Genomic DNA, 18,054 nt, shown 5'->3' on the forward strand with positions numbered 1-18,054 from the left:
TCATTAATTAAGGAGGGAATGAGGGAGAGGTTAAGACTGGTTTAAATGAGAATTTGGAGTGCAGAGATTTGTATTCTCTGTCAGACAGAGTTCATTTGCATGGCTGTGGACAGGAATCGTTTGCATTGCTATCAGCTTTTTGCAGTTTGCAGAGCTGTGAAACAATCTAATTGATAGGCAGGTCTACACACCTATGCAAGGAGACCAGCCTGGAGAGTCCGTGTCACACACACCACCCAGCAGCACCCACTGAAGAGACACCCTGTCATTTTTTTTTTGGTCTCTTTCGAAATGTTGGGTATTTTCAAAAACAGTGACCAGTTAAAAATTACCAAGATGGAGGGGATGGCCGATGCTGGGCTGGCCTCTAGCCATTCTGCCTCTCGTGGGTCAGAGACCTTTGCCCAGGACGGAGGCTTCATACAGCGGGAGCGGTGCTCCCCTGCACAGATGGACCCCCTACATTAGACCCCCCTTCTTTTTAATTAAAATTTTTTCACTAAATTCTTTTTGATTAACAGAGCTGTGAGCTTTGACAGATGCAGAGTTGTGTAACCACCACCTCAGTGCAGTACAGAGTAGTTCCTCATCCTGCCCCTGTGCACTCAACCCCTGCCCCCTGGAGAGCAGTGCCCTGCTGTCCCTGCCTGTAGTTAGTTCGCCTTTTCCAGAATGTCAGACACAGGGCATCATACAGTGTACAGCCTTTTGAGTGTGGCTTCTTTCACTACGAATAATACATTTGAAGTTCACCATGTTGTAGTAGGTATCAGTACCTCTTTGCTTTGGAATATCCATTCACCAGTTGAAGGACATTTGAGTAGCTTCGAGTTTTTGGTGATTATGAATAGAATTGCTATAAATATGTGCCTACAGGTCTTTTGGGTAAATATATACAATTTCATTTCTCTTGGGTCAATCCCCAGTTGTGGAATTGCTTGGTCATGGGGTGGTTAACTTTATGTGAAAATGCCAGTTGTTTTCCAAAGTGGTTGTACGATTTTGCTTCCCGCCAGCAATGTAGGGGAGTTCCTGTTGATCTACATCCTCACCAGCAGTTTCTAATCATCAAAAATATTTTTCCTCCATTTCAGCCATTCCGCTAAGTCAGTGGTCGGCAAACTCATTAGTCAACAGAGCCAAATATCAACAGTACAATGATTGAAATTTCTTTTGAGAGCCAAATTTTTTAAACTTAAGCTATATAGGTAGGTACATTGTTAGTAACTTAATTAGGGTGCTCCTAAGGCTTAGGAAGAGCCACACTCAAGGGGCCAAAGAGTTGCACATGGCTTGCGAGCCGCAATTGCTGACCACTGCGCTAGGTGTATAGTGGTAGCTCGTTGTCTAACTGGACCCTCTGAATGGTCTCAGTGCAACCAGGTTGTAACCAACACCCATGGCTAATCTTTTGATTAAATGGGCAAATCCTCCTACTCAGAGCAATAATTTTTATAGCTATTTCTCCATAGAAACTTTTGACACCTGAGCACAGGTGCAGCGCTAGCTTTCACGGAGGGACAGGATGAGTATCGTTGCAACTGAGCGCGCAGAGGGAGCGGAGGAGCATTTCAGGTGTTTCCTCCTGGTGGCCATTATCTCTGTGATATGGGAGCTGAGAGTTCCTGTGTGGGGCGAGCGGGGGGTGTGCATGTGTGTGTGTAGCCGGAGTTTGTTTGAGGAGGATGGAGAAGTCTTGGCCACTGTGGAGAACGGAGGGAGAGCTGACGAGTGAGACACAGTACTGCTCCTCCCCTGCCCTCTCCAGGATGGTTAGGGAGGACTCATGGAGCACCGGCCAACAGGTGGGAACCTCTGGGACCCATGCCTTTCTCTCTCATTCCTTCCCTTTCCTTCCCCCCGAGTCTCCTGCCCTTGACAGAAAGAAGGAATGAGGTTAGAACAGGATTCCGTGGTAGCCACTGTGCTGCATGAATACTTGAAAAATATTCCCAAACCAGGAAATCCCTTAGATGTTATTCATTCACAGCAAGTAAGTTAAATGCATTAAAAAAGCAGAAGGGAACCTTTTCTTGCCAAAATTAATAACTATCTGTGTGGCTGCTGAGTCCCCAGCACTGTGGTGAGCACTGTGACGGAGCCAACAAGAGGCAGGCTTCTCTTCCCCACGCTGTCCTTCTTCCTGGGAATGGGAAGGGGTAACACTCTCTCCCCACCCCTGCGCATGCCCCCTGGGAGCAGGTGACCCCCACCTCATCCTCAGCCCAGCACAGGTCCTGCCTCTCCCCTCCACTGCCGCTGCCCTTCCCCAGTCATGGTCACTGGTGACTCTTCCTGTCTGATCTTCATACTTGCGTGTAAGCTGCTGCAGAGAACGGGCTGGGTGTGGTACCGCTAACACCAGGCAGGCCGAGCCGAGTGTGCACCGGAATCCCTCAGTGCCCCGGCCTCAGGCTGAGAACTTCACTTCTCACGAGAGCTCAGCTGCTGCTGTTGCTGCTGGCCTTGAAACCCCGCTCTGAGCACAACCAATCTGAACCCCCAGGGACAGAAAGTGCTCCAGGACCCCGCCTCCCTCTTTTTGGAGTCAGTTAACTTGATCATGCAGCTTAGGGCTCCTTTCTGCTAGTGTGAAAAGCAGGAGACCCCTGCCCTAGCTCCTGAGAGACTGAAATTTCCATGTCCAAGAGGACTTCGATCTTCCAGAGACATTTTAAACCAAGGTTTGTGGTTATTCATTTATGTCACGGTTTGGTTAATGATTCATACCCGCGTAACGAAACCAACTTCAGGTATTAAATTCTTTATGGTAAATTATAATTACTACCAGAGTTAGAGGAGGTGAGGGCTAGAGATTTCTCTCCTATAAACTCACTCAGGTCTGAATGAAACAAGACTCGGACTGAATTCTGCCCATACGTAGATTTATTACCAGGTTGGCATGGCACAGCCATGTAACTAGTTCTGTATGTCTAGTAGCGTCCCAGCTCTGTCCCTTGCAGGGGTCGGTGCTCTGAGAGCACCTTGCATTCAGTGTTCACCTGTAGCAAGTATGATAGTATTTCATAGACAATGTACTAGTTTCCTATTGTTGCCCTAAGACATTGCTATGAATGTATCAGCTCAACACAAACATCTCACAGTTCCGAGGTGAGAAGCCAGGCACAGCATGGCATAGCCTGGTTGGGTCTTGGCTCTGGGTTTCCCGGGCTGAGCTGAGGATTGCAACAGGGCTGTTTTCCTTTACGGAGGCTCCTTCAGGTTGGCAGAATTCAGTGCCAGGCGGCTGTCGGATAAGGTCCCCATTTCCTTACTGGCTCTGGGCTGGGGATTGTTCTTGACTTCTGTAAGCTGGCTTCATGCCTGTTCTGTGGCCTTCTTGCTCCGTCTTCCAGGCCAGCAATCTGTCAGGTCCACAAGGGCTGAGTCGCTCGTCCAGGACCGCCTGCCCCCCTCTGCCTCATCTCATGCTCCTTGGGTGTGGATGAGGTCACAGTAGGGAGTAATAACTCAGACCACACTGACTTGCTACCTTCCTCTCCTTACACAAGGCACTTGTAAGTGGGTTTTTGGAAGTTTCTGGAAGCCCCCCCCCCCGTGTGTGTCACGTGTGCTCATGAGATGAAGACTGACCTTCACTCTTGCTCTTTCTGCTTTTGAGGGTTCCTGTGATTACTTTGGGCCACCCAGTAATGCAGGGCACTCTCTGTAGTTTAAGGTCAGCTGATTAGAAACTTGCATCTTATCCATCTGCAGAGCCCCTCACAGCAGTCCCCAGAGTGGTGTGTTTGATTCAGTAACCAGGAGACGGGCACTTTGGAGTGACACCTTTGGAGTTCTGCCTGCCACACACGGAATTCCTGCATCCTGCCGTTCTGCATCTGGGGCCTAGCAGTTCTCTGGAATCAGTAGCTGGGCCTGGCGCCATTTACTTATCAACTCTAGGGTGCCTTTCTGCGGGCCTGCTACTTCTCCATACCTGGGTCAACAAGGGCCAGAGCGCTTCTGTGGTATTTCTAGTCAGTCCTCTTACCGCAAGTGTCATAAATTTCACTACTGAAAATAGACTTCCAAGGAGCATTACACGCATGAACAAAGTCAGAAATTCAGCCAGTGTACAAGTCCACTTCTAGCCCCACGGGTGCCCATTAGCATATCCTTGGTGTTGGCTGGTGACAAGGATGGTTCGCTGACTGACTTACTGTGGACTCCTGATTAAAAGCTAGTTAACTACTCCTGGGGCCTGTATTCCAGATGAAGACAAGGAATTGCCTGTAGGTGATAGGGTAAAGCCAACTGACACACATGTAGGTCACACATGTATGAAGTGTTTTGAAATAAAATTCAAACGAGGTAGTAAAGACTCTTGTCCCCTCAGCTGAGGTCCTCAGGCTCTCACCCTTGTTCTCACCCCGCGCCTGGCACGCAGTGGACTTGCAACAGATGCCTGAGCACATGAAGTGAATGAACGAATGTCTGTGCTTTATTATATAGAGCAATTGCGTACAGTCTATAACAGTAGCCCGATCAAGCTGCACTGGAAGGAAGTGGAAACATCACTCGGATTGTTGAGCTAGGAGTTTATTGCATTCACAGTGCTGCAGACACACACACTGCAGACAGACTTGAAAATCTTTGTCAACGTCTACCTTAATGGCACCTGCTAGAAGGAGCGTGGCTGCGTTTTGATACACTGTTTTCCCACTAGATTTAAGCACCTTTTGATAATGGATGTTTATTTACATCCACCCATCAGCGGATGACCAGTTTTTCCCCTCTCACCGCCTTGTTTTCATTTCTCCTTCCCTAGAATCGCCATCTGAATTTCCCAGATCCACCCGTCTTTGCGTGTGGATGAGGTCACATTAGCAGTAATAACTCAGGTTGCACGGACTTGCGACCCTCCTCTCCTTACACAAGGCCCCAGGCCCTTGTTAAAGAAGTTTCTGGACGTCCCCGGGGGTTATGTCACCTGTGCTCATGACTAGGGTGGCTGCTGCGACCGCTGGTGCACTCCTCTCCTGGAGCCCTGCCCGCGTCAGCTCCCAGTGCCCAGGCATGTGTGTCGGGAGCCTCCTGCGGCCCTTTGCCACTCCCTGGAGTAGAGCCATCTCAAGCAGCATTTTAGGTTTTACTTACAGCCCCTCCCCTGTTCCCCTAGGACCGTGGTCGGCAAACTGCGGCTCGTGAGCCACATGTGACTTTTTGGCCCCTTGAGTGTGGCTCTTCCTAAGCCTTAGGAGTACCCTAATTAAGTTAATAACAATCTACCTACCTATTTAGTTTAAGTTCAAAAAATTTGGCTCTCGAAATTTCAATCGTTTACTGTTGATGTTTGGCTTTGTTGACTACTGAGTTTGCCGACCACTGCCCTAGGAGAAATCTAAGTGATGGACAGACAATACACTGTGCTTGGAATTGTCCTCCTCTTGAGTTGAGAAGTTTTGACTGGGTCAGGTCATCGTCTGGCTCCTTCCCTCAAAGAGAAACCTCTCACGAGGCTCTCACCCCTCATGAAATCCAGGGCTGTGGGCAGCCCCACCGGGTCACCCACCTGCTTCCACTCGGCAAGGGACACAGCTGCAGGGTGGGGTTGTCAGCCCAGGTCTCTCTTACAGAGTGTTAAGTTTTCCCCCTTCTCCGTTCCAAGTTCTGTCTCCTCCTTTCTCCCCCAATACTTTCTTTATGGGGACTATGAGGGAGAGGGGTCCAACTTTAGAAGCCTAGGTATCATGCCCTTTAAAAATCCAAGCCTGGGATCTGCCGGTTTACCGGATTTACCATTTGGAAATGGCTATTGAATGACATTTGCGTTGGTGATAAAGGTCCCCCCCCCACTCCCCCAAGGGCCTCTTACTCATCTCCTTTTCCTTTTTCTCTCCTTGTTGTGAACATTTCCCAGTGTGAAATGAAAACCTAGACCAGATAAAATTGACAGGAACCTTTACTGTGAAAGTTCAAGATGCTAAAAAACTCTAAAATGATTGATACCACACAGTATCGTTTTTCAGTCTCCAGATGTTGTGAGAAATGTAAGATCTGTTTTAAATGCAATAAACAGCCTCAGGTGTGCTCGTCCCAGATACTGCTTTCGTGTTTATATAATTATTTTTAACTAAAACACTCAGGAATGAAAAGGAACCCCTGCCCTTCTCTCTTTCACTGCCCGGAGATAAAGCCCAGTTTGGTTTATTTCTGCCATCCCTGTAAAAAAAAAAGCCTTATATGGCAGTTTCTAAGCAGCAAGATAGTCAGCTGTGTGATTATAATGTCAAAAAGCGTAGGAAAGCCGGCCACTGGGTAAAGTATGTTTACACAAAGGCTGGAGACTGAATGGGGAGAATGCGGTGCCTCCCAGGTCCTGCATGAAGTGATTAGGGGGGAAGGCCGCGCCCTGTGCAGACTGACAGGCCCTCCTGCACAATGGAAGGAGCTGGCAGGAGCTCTTGGCATGCAAGCTGCACAAATGGGTACTTGTTTAAGCTATTTAGCACGGTTTGTGTTTCTCTTCATCTTATGAGCGCTTTAACTTTGAGAGCCTTCTTCCGCAGAATCACATAGTAGAGAATTGGGAGGGGGGGGTGGCGGGGGGGGGGGTGAACCAATGTCTTTAATGAGGGGAACTGGGATGAGGAAAGGGATCCAGAGGTGCAATGAGGTGGATTTAATTTATGCTCAAGAATGGTCCCCGTTTACCTCAAACCTTGTAAACTGGTTAAGTTGGTGCTCCAGCCACAGCCCTCGACCCTGCTTAGACCCTGATGGGGGAAGGAGGGTCTTCCTTAAGGCCCCGTCCAGTCCGCTGCCCAGGAGTGATGGGAGGTGCGGCAGTGTGGCAGGGCAGCCTGCTCGCTGCTAGATGAGCTGATTTTCAAGCTAATACCTGACAGTCTTGCCTGGTTTTTAAGAGCCTCTTGCCTTAAAACATAGTCATAGCCTGAACACCATGCTTTTGGGGTAATGATTGTGTGGATTTGCATTCTGATCAACTTGGGGAGATTAACCTGACAGCACCTGGTTTATGTAAAGGGGGCAGTTATTTTACTTTAAGGTAGCTCATGCTGGGGAATGTTGAGCATTTCATTTTAAACAGGAAGCTGTGTGAAGAAAGACACGGGCAGTGGTTCCCCCTGAGTCAGCGGGTGTTGGGGAGATGCGTTTTTCAGTTTTGATCACTGTTGAGTGAACCACACTAAGCATGGCTAGTGGTGAACCTGAGGAGGGGCGGTGAAGGATTAAAGAAAACAGACGAGCATATAGGTGGGGCCAGGTGGGATACTGTTCCCAGATGGAGAGACAGTGCCACAGCCTGTAAGCTGAGTATTTTATAGTCAGATCCCATGAGGAAAGCAAGAGCGTGGTCAAGATGTTTACAATGTCCTCGCCAGTTTCTAATCTACTTAATTTCATGCACCTGAGGACTCTATCAAGCTTTGTTTTGGCAACACTTGCTGCACCTCCCACAGCCCACATCACTCAGCCACCTGGGACCACAGGTTCGGACCATAAGGTCAAGCTTACAACCATAGCCTTTGGCTATAATTGTGCTGGGGGGGGCTTTGCTCTCCAAGCTGGGACCTGCACGTGGTTTTGCCACGAGAGGACCGTGCCCTCTCATTAGTCCGAGGTTTGAACCTGTCCAAACGCTGTAGCCACTCTCCACATCTCCCCCCCTTTTTTGTTTTTAATCACTTCTATATACATTATTCATCACAATCACTTGGACTTATAAGGATTATTCCAAAGTTAGGAATTGTCCAAAACTTTAAGCTATTACAATAAACATAGAAGTAAAAACTTGCTTCTGTTTACTTGGCATCAAAAGCTTTAGGCAAATTATGCAGCATAACCAAAACATCAAGAACAAAACTCTGGTTATTAACAAAACAACAACAAAATAATGTCAATGCAACACAGCAACAAGAGAGAAACCAAACCACAGATACGTTAACATTTTCAGGACTATTTCCACAAAATGTAAGTTTCTTTTGCTGCTGGTGCACATCTACTCAGAGTCCTCAGCTTTGGCTGCGCAAGACTTTACAGAAGACTGGCAGCTAACAAATGCTAGCTTAGCCAGAAACATGGCTGAAGGAGTAGCTTCCACTCCCTCCTTTTCTACCATCTGCTGGGCCTCAGTCATTAACTTATTCAGCTGACCCGATGTTGGCACCTCAGCCCCTTGCATAGCCTTCATTATCTTCTCCTGCATTGCGATCATCAGGGCAACTCTCAGTCTTTTGAACTGAGGGACAAGGAGCTTCTCTGAGTTCACCATGGTGATGCACCCAAATATTTTGGGTGCAATACTCTGGCACCCAAATCGGCTGCACTGCTCCCTCTGGAAAGATACAAACATAACCTCTGCCCCACATCATTACCGGATCTGGTCTAAACCATTGTCCAAAAAATATTTCTTTTAGAGAGAGTAGATCTTCGTGTCACCTCAGGGCCCTTGAGATGTCACAAAGCTGTCTCTCAGTTAACTTATTTTCTATCTTCTACTTTTCTCCTTAATCTATATCTTCCTTGGACAAAACTTAAGAAATTTAAGAATTTGACTATGCTTCTTTGAGCATTGTTTTAGAGATCCCTTTCCTGAGATCCTTAATTTCCCATGTTTTACACCCAGCTGCTACCAAACCTATCTTACTTTCGCTTTCTGCATGTGCTTCACTGGAGGGTCCTTTCACCTTACAATTATTATTCCCCCATACTCAGGCCGCATATTGGGTGCCATATGGAGCGCCCTCAGCACAACCAGTGGTGAACCTGAGGAGGGGCAGTGAAAGATTAAAGAAAACAGGCAAGAGAATTTAGGTGGGGCTAGGTGGGGCACTGTTCTCGGATGGAGAGACAGTGTCGTAGCCTGTAAGCTGTCTTTGTTTTATAGATCCCACGAGGCAAAGCAAGGGTGTGGTCAAGATGTTTACAATGTTCTTGCGAGTTTCGAATCTACTTAATATCATGCACCTGAGAACTCTGTCAAGCTTTAGTTTGGCAGCACTTGCCCGCTCATTTAGTCCAAGGCTTGAACATGTCCAAACTCTGTAGCTGCTCTCCACAGTTGAGCACTTCACCAGGAATGTGGCCACTTCATTTAGGGGGAGTTTTTCATCTCAGTGGTATAGAAATAATTGTCATTGTGGTTTAATAGATGACAGTTAAAGTGTAAGATCAGTGCCTCCTGATTACAGTGGCTTCCACTTGTCCCAATTCTGGGGTCAGTCTGCTCATCTGACCACCCCAGGAACTCTTTGTCAGTAGCCCCTCATGGAGTGGATGCAGTAGCTTGTCTCATTCTGGGGAACATTCCTCCTGTTTTCTGTGATTCCTCAGAGTTCCTTTTCTAAACCTGTTTTGTTGGCTGTCTTTAAGGGTAGGGTCTTTCCTGGACTGTCTGGTGATCCTAGTCTCTATGTACTAGTAAGTGTGAGGTGCTAAAATGCTGATTGAAAAGGGCAGGTGTATATTGAGTGCAGGCTATAGGTAGAGTAATTGACTGGTCAGGGACCTGCCATTTTTTTTTAAAATCTATTGGGGGGGGGGACACAAGTTGTTTTCCATTTATTTATGCATTCGTTGGTTGATTATTTTTTTAAATTCATTTTTATTGTCTATGTCCATGGGCTTTGACTATATGCATATAAGTTATTTGGTTAATCTCTGCCCATCCCTGCCTGTCCCCTCCTCCTCACCTTCCCTCTGAGATCTGTCAGTCTGTTCCATGCTTCCATGTCTCTGGACCTATTTGTTCATCAGTTTATTTTGTTCATTTGATTCCACATATAAATACAGTCATGTGATATTTTTCTTTCTCTGACTGGCTTATTTCGTTTAGCATAATAATCTCCAGGTTCATCCATGCTGTCTCCAAGGATAAGAGATCCTTCTTTTTTACTGCTGCATAGTATTCCATTATGTAAATGTACCACAGCTTTTTCATCCACTCATCTATGGATTGGCAGTTGGGCTGTTTCCAGATCTTAGCTATTGTAGATAACACCGCTATGAACATAGGGGTGCAGATGTTTTTTCTGATCGGTGATTCAGGATTCTTAGGATATTTTCCCAGAAGTTGGATCACTGCAGTTCCATTTTTTATTTTTTTAGGAATCTCCATACTGTTTTTCACAGTGGCTGCAGCAGTCTGCATTCCCACATCCCAGCAGTGTACTAGGGTTCCCTTTACCCTACATCCTCGCCAAAACTTGCTGTTTGTTGGATTGTTGCTGGTAGACATTCTGAAAGAAGTGAGGTGATATCTCATTGTGGTTTTATTTGCATCTCTCTGATGACTAGTGACATTGAGCATTTTTTCATGTCTCTTGGCCATCTGCATATTTTATTTGGAGAAGTGTCTATTAAGGTCTCTTGCCCAGTTTTTAATTGGATTGTTTGTCTTCCTTTTGTTGAGTTCTATGAGTTCTTTATACATTTTGAAAATTAACCCCTTATTAGACGTATCACTAGCAAATACGTTTTCCCATGCAGTGAGTTCCCTTTGAATTTTGAGGATGGTTTCTTTTGCTGTGCAGAAGCTTTTTAGTTTGATGTAGTCCTAATTGTTTATTTTTTCCTGTGTTTCTTTTGCCCTAGAAGATGTATTGGTGAAGATTCTGCTACATGAGATGTCTGAGATTTTACTGCTGATGTTTTCTAAGATTTTTATGGTTTCACAGCTTACATTTAAGTCCTTTATCCATTTTAAGTTTATTCTTGTATATTGTGTAAGTAGATGGTATAGTTTCATTTTTTGCATGTACCTGTACAGATTTCCCAACACCATGTATTGAAGAGACTGTGTTTACTCCATTATAGCTTTTGCCTTCTTTGTCAAATATTAATTGACCATATTGGCGTGGATTAATTTCAGGGGTCCCTGTTCTATTCCATTGATCTATATGCCTGCTTTTGTGCTTGTACCAGGCTATTTTGGTTACAATGGCTTTGATATACGATATTGTGATCCCTCCAACTTTGTTCTTCTTTCTCAAGATTGCTGCTACTGTTCAGTGTCCTTTTAGGTTCCATATAAATTCTTGGAATATTTGTTCTAGATCTGTGAAGTATGCTGATATATATTGCTTTGGGTAGTATGAACATTTTAATGATGTTAATTCTTCCAATCTGTGAACACAGTATTTTCTTCCACTTGCTTGTTTCTTCCTTTGTTTCTTCTTCTTTTTTTTAAATGTCTTATAGTTTTCTGAGTATAGGTCTTTTACCTTCTTGGTTAAGTTTATTCCTAGTTCCTTACATTTTTCCTTGCAATGGTAAATGGGACTGTTTTCTTAGTTTCTTTCTGAGAGTTCATTATTGGTATATAAAAATGCCACTGATTTCTGGATATTAATTTTGTTCCTGCTACTTTGCCAAATTCATTTATTAAATCTAGTAGTTTTTTGGTGGAGTCTTTAGGGTTTTCTATGTACAATATCATGTTATATGCAAATAATGACAGTTTTAATTCCTTCTTTCCAATTTGGGTGCCTTTTATTTTTTCTTCTTGTGTGATTGCTATTGCTAGGACTTCTAGTACTAGGCTGAATAAGAGTGGTGAAAGTGGACATCCTTGTCTTGTTCCTGTTTTTTAAGGGAAACTCTTTTAGTTTTTGCCCATTGCGTATGATGTTGGCTGTAGGTTTATCATACATGGCCATTAGTATGTTGAGGTAGTGTCAGAGAGAAACATCATCGGTTACCTTGTATACATGTTCCAACCGGGGATTGAACCTGCAACCTAACCTGGGCATGTGCCCTGACCAGGAATTGAACCAGTGACCTTTTGGTGCATGGGACAGTGCTCAACCAATTGAACCACAGCATCCAGGACTAATCATGTGATTTTTATCCTTCATTTTATGTGCTAGATCACATTTATTGATTTGTGAATATTGTACCAACCTTTCATTCTAGAATAAATCCCACTTGGTCATGGTGTGTTGTTGGATCCGATTTGCTGATATATTGTTGAGGATTTTAGCATCTATGTTCATCACGCTATTCGCCTGTAATTTCTTTCTTTGTAGTGTCTTTATCTGGTTTTGGAATTAGGATAATGCTCGCCTCGTAAAAAAATTTGGAACTCTTCCATCTTCTTGAGGTTTTTGGAATAATTTGAGGAGGATAGTTGTTAGTTCTTCTTTGAATGTTTGGTAAATCTCGCCCGTAAATCTATCTGGCCCAGGACTTTCGTTTGTTGGGAGTTTTTTTTAATTACTTCTTCAATTTCATTAGTTGTTATTGGCCTATTCAGATTTTCTGAGTTTTCCTGAGTCAGTCTTGGAATTCTATGTTTCTAGGAATTTGTTCATTTCACCCAGGTTGTCCAGTTTGTTGGCATGTAGTTGCTCATAGTATTTTCTCACAATCCTTTATACTTCCATAGTGTCAGTTATTATTTCATCTCTTTCACTTCTGATTTTATTTATTTGGGTCCTCTCTCTTTATTTCTTGATGATTCTGGCTAAAGGTTCATCAATCTTTATTTTTTTAAAGAACCAGCTCTTGGTTTCATTGATCTTTTCTATTTTATTTTATTTATTTTTTAGTCTCTATGTTATTTATTTTTGCTTTGATCTTTAGGCCTGTAACACTGTGAACTTCTCTCTCAGGACTATTTTTGCTGTGTCCCATAAACTTTGTGTTGTTGTGTGTTCATTTTCATTTGTTTCCAGGAAGTTTTTTATTTCAACCTTGATCTCATTGGCAACTCATTCATTGTTTAATAACACACTATTTAGCTTCTATGTGTTTGCATGTCTTTGAGTGTTTTCATTGTAGCTGATTTCTAGCTTCATGCTGATGTGATCTAAGAAGATACCTGATATGATTTCAGTCTTCTTAAACTCTACATAGTGTAGAGACTTGTTCTGTGTCCTAACATGTGGTCTGTCTTTGAGAATGTTCCATGTGCACTTGAGAAGAATGTATGTTCTGCAGCTTTGGGATGAAATGTTCTGCAAATATCAAATCCATCTTATCTAGTGTATCGTTTAAGGGTGCTGTTTCCTTGTTCATTTATTGGGTGATTCTTCTATGTGTCCTGTCCAGAGATCAAACCGGAAACCTTGGTGTATCCGGGCAATGCTGTAATCAACTGAGCTACCTCGCCAGGATAGGGCCCGTCATTTCTTGGCATGTCCCCAACTGTGATTATTTATAGGTCTTTTCTCTTGTTGAGTTCCCCCAGAGAGGAATCCTTTAGTTTCTTCTTGCTGTGGTGGGCTAGCTTGTTGTTGGTGTTTTTATAACTAAGAGGGAGCATGCGTCCACATTGGACCCACCAATCTGCATGTTGAATTTTTCCTTAATCTGTAATGCTGTAATCAACTGAGCTACCTCGCCAGGATAGGGCCCGTCATTTCTTGGCATGTCCCCAACTGTGATTATTTATAGGTCCTTTTCTCTTTTGAGTTCCCCCAGAGAGGAATCCTTTAGTTTCTTCTTGCTGTGGTGGGCTAGCTTGTTGTTGTTGGTGTTTTTATAACTAAGAGGGAGCATGCGTCCACATTGGACCCACCAATCTGCATGTAGAATTTTTCCTTAATCTATTACTTAGTGTAGCACTCAAGAGTTCAGCTCTTGCGTCTCCGTTGTCTTCGTTTTCAACCTTTTCAAAGAAAAACTCAGTCTCCAGGATGAGGGAAGGGAAGCTCCTGGTTTGGAGTCGGGGGGTGAGGTCGTAAATAGATTTTCAACCCATTGTCGTGTGTTTGACCCCACCTGTGCCCCTGCCTTCAGAGGTGTCTCCTGTCTGAAACTGAGTTCTCCTGCCTCCCTGCCAGCACTCACCTTTTCTAGTCGGCTCCATCCACTGCTCCTTGGCAATCTGTTTCCAACTTTCAGAAGTTTGGTTTCTGGCCTGTGGTTGTCTCCTTTCCCTGTTGGTCTCTTTCAAATCCCTTTACTGCAACTTTAATATTTTAAAAGGGAGAGAAGGCAAACAAGTGTCATCTGCTATGTTTAATGGAAAGTGCACACAAATTCTCTAATGAGCAATCTAGAGGGGGATGAATAAACCCCTGTGGTTATAAACTTCCCTTGTTTTATAGTGTTTGAGGCCCTGCTTTTTGTAAAAAGCTACTTAAATAAAAGGACCATGTTGGAGAGCCGTTGTTTATATTCACCTCATAATACTTCAAATCCTAGTAAAAGTTAGAGGGGATCAGAGACAAGTAAGCATGACTGTTCAGCCAAGGTCCATGGACGATTGGATGGTGGGAGGTTCCACTGCCCTGGCCTTTTCTATAAACGCAGATTTAATCTGGATTTCCTACTTTTATAAGTGCTAAGGGAGGGTTGATATGTGGGCTTCACACTTGCACAGACCCCAGAACTGTTGGTATTTCTGCTTTGCCATGTCTGGGCCATGAGCAGATTAACTGGTTGGAGCCTCAATTTCCTGAACTGAAAATGGGGGAAATAGTGCTTTTCTCCCTAAGTTATTAGGTTTGAATGATTTAATGTTTGCAAGTGCTTAGTCTTGTGTGACCACGTAGGACACATCTTATTTACTTTAGTATATTCTAGGTCTCCTTTTGTATCTTGCATCACTGCTCACTGTGGTCAGCCTAGAGACTCTTGATACCCTCACTCCTCAGTGTTGAGTAATTATTACAGTTAGCGGTTGGTCTCTGAACAGAACACAGTTCAGACAATTAAATGGGTGGGCATGAATGCTTTCTGAAGGCACTGCGTGACATTGGGGTTCAGTGTTCCAGCCGTTCATAATGACCATTGTGTGCTCATGGCACATAACCCACATTTTAAGAAAGTACTTACTATTAGAGAATATTTTTGAAGACGTATGGGGTAGGTAGCTTGGAGCCAGGAAGTAGATCTGTTTTAGATCTGCTGTTACTATACCCTAAAGAGTTACAGTGAGCAGAAACTTACAGGTAACTCTTGTGTAAGTGGCATGGTTGCTCACGGGGCAATTCGAATAATCAGGCAATAATAATAAAGTTCATTATCTCTCCTAAGTACTTTAAATAGAAAAGAACAGATGACCAGAGAGAAATACATCTGCGATCTCTTTACCGTAGGGAATAGGTCCCAAACCAAACATGAAGAAAGATTCTCATATTTGTCCTGGTTCCGTTTTCTACCTGCCCTCTTTGGGCCCGTCCCAATTTCTGGGTTCTCCACAGCAAATATCTTAGTTTCTTAGTTTCCTAGTTTGCCCTTTCCCCTGTCTTTCCCTCCACACATATTCCTATATAGATATGTCTATGTCTTAGATAAAATCTGAATTGTGCTTTGTATTCTGTTATGAAGCCTGTATCATCTGCCTATATTGTGACTATATTCTCCCTTTTCCCCCATAACCATTCCATTTTAACCTTTCAGCAATCCCTTTCTGACATGGACAGATATTTTTTAGAGAAGAATCCCAAGAATACATGTAAAGAAATGAGGAAAGGATAAAATCACCATTGGAGCACCTCAGGAATAAATGCTGCAGGTGGCACCACAGATGAGTGCTGAAGTTAGCTCAAAGTACCTCCCCCAAAACACTTACTAATTACTGTGGTTTTTTTAAACAAATATCCAAAATTTTCTTGACATTCTTTCCTCTGGGAGGTGGACCTTAATTCTCCTCTCCTCTGAGTGTGGTCTGAACTTAGTGACTCACTTAGAAGGAGCAGAGGAAAGAAAAAGACAACTGAAAACCTGATAGTGAGAGACCTGATAGACCTCCCTAAATGATCATGGTTATTTCACCAGTAAAAGTCATGTTGAAATCATGAGATATCACAATAAGATGTGATGAGGGGGCATGCCGCCCCTGTGGTGTTCTTCCAAAAGCCTTAACCCAAGTCTAATCCCAAGAAAACATCAGACAAATCCAAATGGAGGGAAATAGTGTAAAATACCGACCAGTAGGCTTCAAAATAGTCAAGGTCATGAAAAACAAGGAAAGACTGAGGAATTGCCAGGAAGAGAAAGGAGGGAGACAAGATGACTAAACACCACGGAATGCAGTGGAATCTCAGATTGGATCCTGGAGGAGAAAAAGGTTTCAGAAACCAGGGTGTCCAAAGTTGGAAATAATATCCCTATTTGCTAGTACCATGCATTTCTTTGATAACGTAGGGTTTTTTTTTGTTTGTTTGTTTTGTTTTTTAAGAGGTGGTACATTATATAGCTGTCTGGGCATTGGATTATTTTTATGGTGGTAGAGATGCTTTTGCAGGAAACCTTTAGATGGCAGCATCTCTCACCATAAACCTCATTCGGAACAGAATTTCTCAGATGTGTAAGATGTTTGACACGGGAGGATGCTCAGAATTAGGCTGACTCATCCCTTCAGTGTGTGGTGATGGAGCTGAGGCCCCCAGGGGGTCAGGACTGAGCCGCTGGGAGAGCTGTGGACCCCTATCTGGCCCTCTTCCCACCACCCTTGCTCTTGACCTGTGTGAAAGGTTTCCTGGCTCTGTGGCCTTGTTAAAAGCCCACATTCAGCATCAGGCAATCAAGGAAAATGAGAGTCCAGTGAGATTTGGGACCAAAATGTAATATGATGTTTCAAAGCAGCAGACAAAATAGGTAATCTTTTTTGGGAGTAAGCAGATTTATTTAGATACAATTCTCATAGCATACAATTCACTCATTAAAATGTACACTACAGCAATTTCTAGCATAGTCACAGGTTGTGCAGTCATCAGCACACCCTAATTTTAGAACATTTTTATCACCCTAGAAAGAAGTCCCATACCCGTAAGCCATCACCCCATAAGTCTGCATATCTCCCAGCCTCTGGCAACCATTCATATTTTGTCTCTTATTAATTTGTCTCTTCCAGACATTCATATGAATATAATCATATAGTATGTGGTCTTTGGCGACTGGCTTTTTTCAGTTAGCATAATGTTTTCAGGTTTCACCCATGTTATGGCATGCCTGAATCAGAACTCCATTCCTTTTTATTGCCCAATAATATTCCAGTGTGTGGATATATAACATCTTGTCATCAGTTGATGGACATTTGGCTGTTATGAATAATGCAGCTAGGAACATTCACGCACAAATTTCTGTGGGAATGTACATGCACATAGAAGTGGAATTGTTGGGTCAATTGATAACTCTGTGTTTAACCCTTTTGAGGAACTGCCAAACTGTTTTCCAGAGTGGCTGCTGTGCACTGCCCTCGCAACGTGGGAGGGTTCCATTCAGTCTTAGTAAGAATTCCAGATTTCCCCATAAGCTGGGGTTGCGGGAGAAGGGAGAGATTTGACTCTGAAGCTCTCTTGTATCTCTGACTCACACACCAGACTGCCTGCTGCGCCTATGTGCAGGCAGCCATGTCAGCTGCCAAGAAAGCAGTCGTCTTCTCTGCCCCACACAGTTGCCATGCGTCACAGCCTGATAAAATGCCTGCGTTCTGAGGCTGCTCAGAGTGTGTTGATATTACAGGCTGGCTGTTTGCAATCCTTGCCTCCTGACTTCGGAGAGACCAAGCCACCCAATCATCTTTGTCCCAGTTGGAGAAAAATTCCAAAGATAAAACCTTCGCCACGAGCTGTCCAGGTTTGAACATGTCAAAATCACTTGCTTGACACACACCGAGGACAGCTGTAGGGACGTCACCGCAGAAGAGCAGCTTGGTTTCTGTCCAAGTTTACATTCTCAAAACTGACCTTACCCACTTCTTCTTTGGCAGCCCAGGCCGGACATTCCCGTGTCTGTACTGAGATGACTGTGTGTGTGTGTGTGTGTGTGTGTGTGTGTGTGTGTGTGTGCGTGCGCGTGCGCGCGCTCAAGGGAGGGGAGAGGGCTGGCTCTTCCTTTAGGCATGTTTGGGTCCTGGTGAGGACACACACTGCACATGCTGAACTTTGCATCTGGAAAAAATTAGCCACACTCAGATCTTTCCCACTACAGGTCCCGTCAGGAAGCCCAAGTATGTGGAAAGCCCCAGAGTGCCTGGAGATGCAGTTATAATCCCGTTCAGAGACGTGTCCCAGCCAACAGAGCCTAATGAGAATGGTAAGAATCTGTTTTCAATGATCCCTCCCCCTAAGCCCCCCAAAGATTGTACATAAGGACATTTCATTTCTGAGTGAAACTTGAGTGCCTCTTGCAGGA

The 18,054-nt window shown here is 44.2% G+C and overlaps 1 protein-coding gene across 1 annotated transcript in view; it reads left to right on the top strand.

Moving 5' to 3' along the window:
• The window catches only part of TANC1 (tetratricopeptide repeat, ankyrin repeat and coiled-coil containing 1), a 176,040-nt gene that overhangs the window by 66,380 nt on the left and 91,606 nt on the right, over positions 1–18,054 (top strand). Inside the window, exon 4 of the mRNA XM_015565775.1 lies at positions 17,851–17,955. Coding sequence (XP_015421261.1) covers positions 17,851–17,955 — 105 coding nt within the window. The remainder of the gene's footprint in view (positions 1–17,850; positions 17,956–18,054) is intronic.

Source organism: Myotis davidii, unplaced genomic scaffold (genome assembly GCF_000327345.1).
Source record: "Myotis davidii unplaced genomic scaffold, ASM32734v1 scaffold59, whole genome shotgun sequence".
NCBI classification, from domain to species: Eukaryota; Metazoa; Chordata; class Mammalia; order Chiroptera; family Vespertilionidae; genus Myotis; species Myotis davidii.